General features: G+C 47.4%; 1 protein-coding gene across 1 annotated transcript; it reads right to left on the reverse strand.

Annotated features, from left to right (window-relative positions):
• Positions 1-261: 261 nt before the first annotated feature.
• TMEM247 (transmembrane protein 247) lies at positions 262-6,760 on the reverse strand. The gene is made up of 4 exons (XM_021719399.1): positions 6,644-6,760; positions 5,023-5,346; positions 1,871-2,117; positions 262-416 (listed from the first exon to the last, which is right to left on the reverse strand). The coding sequence occupies exons 1-4, from the start codon at positions 6,758-6,760 to the stop codon at positions 262-264; spliced, it is 843 nt and encodes a 280-aa protein (XP_021575074.1).
• Between the last annotated feature and the right edge of the window lie 1,881 nt (positions 6,761-8,641).

Below are 8,641 nucleotides of genomic sequence, written 5' to 3' on the forward strand. Positions count from 1 at the left end.
CATGATAATGTGTCCTGACATTGAAGTCCCAAGGCAGGCTCCTTTTTTTTCACATGGTTTCACTGAGCATTATCCAGGGAGCCGAATGAGACAGAAACTCATTCTTGTGTCCCTCTTAAGGGAGAACCCTCTGCCAAAGAGAAGGAGGGGTCAATAAAGACTTGATTGATTGCCCAGCTGTGTCCAGCCTCGTTGTCACTAGAGTCTCCTATGCCATAGGCAGCCATCATTGCCTGGCTGGTCAGTGCAGCTAGCAATCTATTAAGGAGTGTGTGTGTTGGAACAGGAGTTGGGGAGCTGGTGACTTGGGGAGTTGAACTCCTCTTTGTTACATGCACACTGGGCGGCTTCATTTTGTGCCTGCTTGTGAGCCCTCTGGTGTTCAAAGTCTATTTCTTTTGGTTGTTGCTGCATGTCTGTTTGTGGGTTGTGGACAACTGTTTATTTACTGTGTATCTGTGAAGGTTGATGTATTTGTTTCTGGGTTAACCTTTCTGCATTTCTGTGAGTATGTGTGCTTAGGCTGGTAGGCGGATATGGGGTGGGTATGTATGTGTCCATTTTTTTCTCTTTCCATTTTTCCAGTAGAGTAACATGAAACACTTCCTCTGAGCCCAATCAGGCATTTAATTCCTTCCCTGTGCCCCCTATGAGTATGCCCTTAGCTGGGCATGGTGGTACCCACCTGTAGTCCCATCTACTTAGGAGGCTGAGGTGGAGGGATCAATTGAGCCCAGAAGTTTGAAGCTGCAGTGAACTATGATCACACTATTGTACTCCAGCCTGGGCAACAGAGCAAGATCCCAACTCTTTTAAAAAAAGGGGAAAGGGGAAATGCCCTTTTTGCTACCTGCCTCACCCAGGGCATGCACTGCCCAGTATAGTGGTAGGGATACCCCTTCCCATCATGTTTTGACTGGTTTGTCCTGGGCCTCTGGAGCGCCAGTGTCTCTTCTTTTTAACCACATACTGTCCAAAGGTTGGACCCAAGCCCATCTGGCAAGTTGTGCACAGTGCCACTCAGGCCTGGTGCTAAACAGACCCTTGCCAGTGGCCTAGTGAGGATATGCTGGCATATTGGTACCGCTGGAGAAAGCAGGGGTCTTGGCTCCTGTGTTAGTTTCCTGTAGCTGCTGTGACAAGTTACCACAAAGGTAGTGGTTTAAATTCTATTACGTTCTGAATTGTTGGAACTCTTAAAGGCGTTGGCAGGGCTGGGTTTCTTCTGGAGGCTCTAGGAGAGAATCTGTTTTCTTTCCTTCTCTGGATTCCAGAGGCCTTCCACATTCCTTGACTAGTAACCCCACAACACTCTGACCTCTGCTTCCATCCACGGTTACATCTCCTCTCTAACTGTCACCCTCCTGCCTCCCTTTTATAAGGGCCCTTGTGATGACGGTGGGCCCCCCTGGGTCTCCCTGGATCATCTCCCCAACTCAAGGTCCTTAATTTAATCACATCTCGAAGTCTCCTTTTCCATATAAGTAACATAGTTATGATTCTGGGGATTGGAACGTGGACATCTTGGGCCAGGGGGCTACCCCCAAACATATTACAGGCCTCTCACCCCTCAGATTACTTATGAATGTGAGTGGATGTAGTGGAACCCACACAAACTTGGTCATGGTGCAATTCTGTGATTCTGGAAAGGCTTTCCAAACCCCTCCTTCCCCACAGATATTGCCCTAACCGCTAACTTCTGAAATTCTCTACCCAGGATAAAGCAGCATTGTGGGTAGTGAGAACTTGGACTCAGTACAAGGGGGGCATGAACATTTTTTTTCACACTTGGGTGTAAGTGGCTGATTGCAGAGCCTTCCTAAGAGCAGGTTCTGATGGGAGGAAGGCACAGCGTATGGGAAGGAGATACCAGGGAGGCTGGGGGCTAACTTGGATGGGGTTCCCAGTGATGGAAAGAGCAAAGGCACTTGGAAGTATGACCAGAATGTTTTAATCAAACAGAACAAAATGGCCGCAATGCAGAACAGGTAGTGCTTGGAGAAGAGAAAGAAGACCATCTCCTTGGTGACGTAGATCATGTGAATAAAGATGAAGCAGTACAGGAACATGGCAAACTGGTTCTGGGGCAGCAGGAGATCCTGGAAGCCTCCCGGGAACTGTAGGGAAGAGAAGACGGTAGAAATGGCGGTTCCAGGCTTGGTGCCAGGCAAGACTGCGTTCAGTACTGTTCTGCCCCTGCCTGAATGTGACCTTGGGCAGGTCATGGTTCTTACCCTAAGGAAAGGACAGCAGTGTCCATTTCGCAAGATCATGAGATAATGAATGAAAAATTCCTAATCAGGTAACTGGCACATGGAGGGAATGCATTATTTTTTCCTTTTTGAGCTGATCTTATTCCTCCTGGAGTAACACCTTCCTCTCTCCTTACCCCTCATGCTGCCCATTGGAGTCACACACCTGGGCAGTGTCACACTTGTAGGAAGTCTCAGCCATGTGGGAAGTCCCCTTCTGTTTCCAAGATCTCCAGATCTGGATACTGGGGTCTTGGGAATTTTCTCTAGACAGTTTGCCTTGGCACTCAACCTGGTCTTCTGGACAGTGGCACCATGAAAGGATATCCCTTCTATATGTGGAGGCACCCCCCAAAAATGAAATTATTTTGTGGAGCTCAGACCCCATGTAGTACAGGCTTGCCCTGCTAGGTAAGTGTTCTAGGAAGCCATTGGCATCAGAGTACCAGCCAGCATTGTTGTAAGAGGCTGAGTTCACCTTCAGTGAAATTTTTCTGGAGATTCTTTCAACGTGTTTGCCCATTTCATGATGGGTGTTTTACCAGTGCACCTGCCCACACCATGCTGAGTGTTCAGCAGTTTTTGACCCAAACCAGCATAACCCCCATGCCCCACCCTCCCTATTTACCTTATCTTGCCCTAAGTGACTCTTTTTTTTGGTTTGTTTCTCTGAATGAAAAAAGTCATCAAAGGGGAAATGTTTTGCTGATGTGGAAGAGGTAAAACAAAAAATGGCAGAAACACTAAGAGGCATCAAAATTGAGGAGTTCAAAAACTGTTTTGAGCAGTGGAAAAAGCATCTCGATGGGTGTATTGCATCACACATTTGAGGGTAATGGAAGATTAAACATGTAAGAATAAATACACAAATTTTTATAAGTAAATTCTGGTTTTTTTGAGCAAGAAAAAAATTGTTAAGAAGCCATTGTGTGTTCATTGAGAACAGGTTATGCAAAACCAATCCTATTTTCCTAAAAGTAACCAGCTAATTGGGGAAATGTTATATGTAATGCAATATCTTCATTCTGGGAAACAACTTGACAGTCATGTCTCAGATAGATTTTTGGGTAAGGTGGAGAAATGTGAGTGGGATAGAACATAGCTTGAGGCTGCTCATTAATGGAACATTGCTAACCTGTAGAGAGACCTTGAGTGGTATTTACTTGAGGTCATTTCCTCCCCAACAATTACAGCAATGACTTGGATTAAGGCAGAAGACATGCTTCTCAGAATTGAGGATGACTCAGAGCTGGGAAGTGGAGCCAATACATTATATCCCAGTAAGACTGGAAAGTGATCAATGTAAGTTGCTGCGTTCGGGTCAAGAAGAGAATTGCATGAGTACATAAAAATGGTAATAGCTAACATTTATCGAGTGCTTACCTAAAGTGCTGGGCTCATTGCAAAGTGCCTTACATACATTTTCTCATTTAATCCTCGCAGCGGCCCTGTGAGGGTAGATACTACCTCATGGCTGAGCAAACCAAGGCTCAAGGAGGATTAGTAGTTTGCCTGATGCCAGGCAGCTTATACATGGTAGAGCCAGGATTTTAATCCAAGACGATCTGACTTGAAAACCCGGGCAATACTACCTTAAACAATAACATCTTCCACTACTGAGTGTTTACTGTAGTCTAGCCACTGTGCTGAGCTGTTTACATCCCATTTAATCCCAAGTAGGCCTTCTTACCCTCATTTAGGACAGACTGGGGGTGGGGTGGAGAGGTACATTTCTTGGTGACCAGATGGCTATTTCAGTTGGTTGCGAGGCAGGGTAATCTAACACAGCAAACACATCCCCGAGCAGGAAGGGGATGGTTCTGTCAAAATTCACTGGCCAGACAGCAGTGGGAATTCTGGGTCTAGTCTCCAGGCATCATGTTTTAAGAGATGCAGAGAGGGTGCTGCCCATTGAAACTGGACTGGATAAAAAAAAAATGTGGTACATATACACGATGGAATATCATGCAGCCATAAAGAAGGAAAAACATAGACTTTGCAGCAACTTGAATGGATTTAGAGTCTATCATACTCAGTGATCTATCACAGAAACAAAGAATGGAGTACCACATGTTCTCACTCATAAGCAGGCCCTGGACATTTACCATAATACTGTAAGAAAGGGATTGGCAGTAGCAGGATACTGCTGGACTGCTGGGGGGAGAGGTGGGCACAATATCGGTCAGGGTGCCCGATCTCAAACCACACAAAGTAGGGACCAAAGGGAGGCCCAAAATTTACCTGTATGATGTCCACTTATATACTGAATCCTGAATTGTATCCCACATCTTTAAGAATACAAATTAAAAACAAACAATTTTACAGTATCACAAAAGTTCAAAACAAAAGAGATGCAGAGGAATTGTGGTGGAAATCTAATCCCAGAGGAAGTGTTGGAGACTTTTCCCTTAAACTCTCAAAAGGGCCCTTGGGTGGAGGATGTGTTTCTGGGGCCCCTCCAGCCTCTGCCCTCCTCAGAGAGTCGGATCTCAGTTTAACATGGAAGCTCTAACAGCTGTCCTGGGTGGGATCTTTAAGGCAGTGAGTGGGCACCTCTGAAGTGACCCAAGGCAGCGGGGGCTGGAGATGGCCCGTGTGGATGCTCCACCCCTTCTGGCCAAGCCCTGGGATCTTCAGGGCAGGATGCTGGGACAGTGCAGGCGAGGTGGGCTCCCACCGGCCCCAGGCTCCCTGGGACTGCAGCAGTGCCACCCTCCCTTGCAGTGGCAGCCTCAGGCCTCCCGCCCACATCCCAGTCCTTGACACCTACCTGGCAGGATGCCACCTGCTGCTGCAGCAGCTGTTCCATGACCTCCTCGTGCTGCCGCTGACGCTCATTCTCCTCGTGCAGGCACCTGAGCCGTGTGAGCTCGAACTCCATGCGGATCTTCTCCAGCTCCATCTGGGTGCTGCAGTCCGTCCCATGGGTGGGGGGCAGCTCTGCGGGTTCAGGTCCGTCACCTGCCTGGCCCTTGGCAGTGGGGCTGGCCTTGGAGGACAGCGACTTAGGCGACCTTGGACAGCTTCTGTCCTCACAAGTTTCCATCTCCTCCACTTGGTTGGAAGAGGAGTCTGGCTTCAGGGACTCTACCTCCTGGGGCAGGGGATGGGAGAAGGGGGGGACAGCGAGAAGTCAAGATAGGGCCACTCCACCCCATGGCAGTCCCACAGCCCCAGGTCACACGGGAGTGGGGTATTTGAAAGAGTGTTGAATGAGCATCCTGAAGTTTTTTGTTTTTAGAATTGGAGTCTTACTCTGTCACCCAGGCTGGATTACAGTGACACACTCACGGCCACCTCAGTGTCGACTTACTGGGCTTCAGCGATCCTTCGGCCTCAGCCTTCCAAGTTGCTGGAACTACAGGCAAGTACTACCATGTCTGGCTAATTACTTATTGTAGAGATGAGGTCTCACCAAGTTGCCCAGGCTGGTCTTGAACCCACAGGCTCAGGCAGTCCACTTGCCTCAGCCTCCCAAAGTGCTGGGATTAAAGGCTGAGCCACCAAGCCCGGCCGTGTCCTGAGTTTTAAAAATCTAAACTGAGCTCTTACTGGAAGGGCACTTGCACGGCACTGTCAGGACCTGAGGGTGAAGGAGAGGTACTCTAAAGTTGCCAACAGAGGCATTGGGAGTTGAGGTGGATGTCTATCTTCCTAATGATTTTTCTTTTTTTTGATTCAGAGTCTCACTCTGTTGCCCAGGCTAGAGTGCAGTGGCACGTTCACGGCCACCACAGCCTCGATCTGCTGGGCTCAGGTAATCCTTCCGCCTCAGTCTTCCAAATAGCTGGAACTGCAGGCCCACGCCATCACGCCCAGATAATTTTTTTGATTTATTGTAGAGATGAGGCCTCACCAAGTTGCCCAGGCCCGTCTCAAACCCATGGGCTCAGGCAATCCTCTTGCCTCTTACTCCAAAGTGCGGGGATTATAGGTGTGAGCCACCATGCCTGGCTTAATGATTTTTCAAATCACCAAGGAGGTAATGTCCCTCTCCCCCCCAGCCCCACCTAACTTTAAGTTAGACACCAGGTCTTCTGGGGTTACAGAGAGAGAAAGAAACCCAGGGTCTACGCTGAGAAAACCCAAACATGTAGGGACCAACAAGAGGGCTATGGAGGGAACCAGATCCCATCACTGAGCAAGGAAATGGACCCAAATTGGAGGTAGATGAATGAGATCAAAGTCAGCGTCTAGTGACTTCAGAGTCTTATGAAGGGCTACCTGGTTACAGCTGGGTGCCAGTTCTGGGAGTAGGGTGCGTGTCACCTGCTTTTCTTGGAAGCTCTCTGGAACCTCCCAGCACTCAGCTCCTGCCACATGTCCCTTAAGTACTCTTGTTCCCCCTGGTAGAATGGGCTGGGGCAGTGAGATGGGACATCCCCTCTTACCAAAGAAGCCCTTGGCTTGCCTTCAGACATGGAGTCACCAGGTACCATCCTGGGGAATGTTGGGCAGCTCTCTCCCGCACCCCGGGCTTCCATCATCTCCCGGTCCTCTGTTGCCATCCAGAAAACCACAATGCTGCCCACTGGGGCCAAAGGACATCTTTTGAGGCACTACCATTTGGCCTCACCAGATTCCACGACCCAATCACCATCACAATCCCCTGTCCTCATAATAACCTGCATTCTACCAGTTGCTAGGACCCTTTCAGTAGAGGGTGTGACACTCTTGAGGCGCTGTTAATAAGAACTTCAGGATGGACTTTTCCTACCCTTGAGGACTGCTCTGAAAAATTGAATTCTACCACTTGAAACTCAGAATTCTACCCTATGAGTTGCATTCTCTTGGGTGTTTCTCTCAAGTGTGGATTGTATTGGAATGAGTTACAACTAGCTCTGCAAACCCTGTTATGAGCTGAACCAAGTCCCCCTTCCCCACACCCATTCATATGTTGAAGTCCCAACCCCCAGTACCCCATGATGTGACTTTATTTGGAGATAGGGTCTTTAATAGAGGTGATTAAGTTGAGGTCTTAGGGTAGGTCCTAATTCAATTTGACTAGTGTCCTTATAAGAAGAGAAAGTTTGGACATATGGCGAGAAGGAGGAAGACGTGAAGACAAGGGAGAAGATGGCCATTTACAGACCAAGGAGAGAGGCCTTGTATTAGTCAGGGCTCTCCAGAGAAACAGAACCAATAGCAGCTGATATAAAATGACATTTATGATATGGAGTTGGCTCACACAGTTATGGAGACTGAGAAAGTTCCAGTCTCCCATCTGCAAGCTGGAGATCAAGGCAAGCTGGTAGTATAAATTCCAGTCCGAGTCTAGAGGCCTGAGAACTAGGAATGTTTATGGTGTAAGTTCAAGGGCAGGAAGCCAGATGTCTCGCCTCATGTAGTCAGACAGAGAGCAGCAATTCAATTTCATGTTCTGTTTAGGCCTCCGTGGATTGACAAGGCTCACCCACACTGTGGAGAGCAATCTGTTTTAGCCAGTTCACCAATTCAAATGCTAATCTCTTCCTGAAATACCCGGAAAGATAGATCCAAAAGTAATGTTTAATTAGATACGTGAACGTCCAGTAGCCCAGTCAAATCATCACAGGCCTAGAATAGATAATTCTCTCACAGCTCTCAGAAGGAACCAACCCGGGTGACCCCTTGATTTCAGATGTCTAGCCTCCAAGACTTTGAGAAAGTACATTTCTGCTGTTTAAGTCACTCAGTCTGTGGTACTTTGTTACATCAGCCCTAGCAAACGAATACACCCCTGTCATTCATACTCCCAGGTGGGTAGGATGGATTGGAGGGCAGCAAAGAGATAGGAGGGCTGGGACATATATTTTGTCATCTTCCATTTTGTGAAAACGACAACAGAACATCTTTGGTCATTGAAGGCAGGGTTGCATTTTGGAAACAGAAAGGGCTGCATTTGAATTCTGTGCTTTCTCCAGCCGTGTGACCAAGGAAAAGTTATACGGCCTGTAAATGGGATAAAGACCCAGCTACCTTCCTGCATTGCTGCACCAATGTGGAAATAAGGTAGAGTATTTAACCCCCACCCTGCCCATACAGGGACTAAGCAAAACATTACCATCATCATTGTTATTTAAGGGATGGGTTTGCCACTGGAGAGAAGAGAATGCTCAAGGTTTCCCTTCTGTCCTTGCAAATCTTTAACAGTGGCTCTCCTCCTATGGCATTACGTTGGTGACCACGTGAATGATCTCATGGCTGCCATGTATCTTACCTCAAGCATTAGGGGTAGGATTGCTAGATAAATATAGGCTGCTCCATGAAATTTGAATGTTAGATACATTTTAACATAAATATATTATAACAATTTCACGGGATACATTTCTACTAAAAAAAATTGTTTATTTGAAATTCAATTAACTGGACATCTTGTATTTTTATTTGCTAAGTCCGGTGGTCTTAAC

Source organism: Carlito syrichta, unplaced genomic scaffold, assembly GCF_000164805.1.
Source record: "Carlito syrichta isolate Samal-C Ts95f unplaced genomic scaffold, Tarsius_syrichta-2.0.1 Scaffold314622, whole genome shotgun sequence".
Taxonomy (NCBI): domain Eukaryota; kingdom Metazoa; phylum Chordata; class Mammalia; order Primates; family Tarsiidae; genus Carlito; species Carlito syrichta.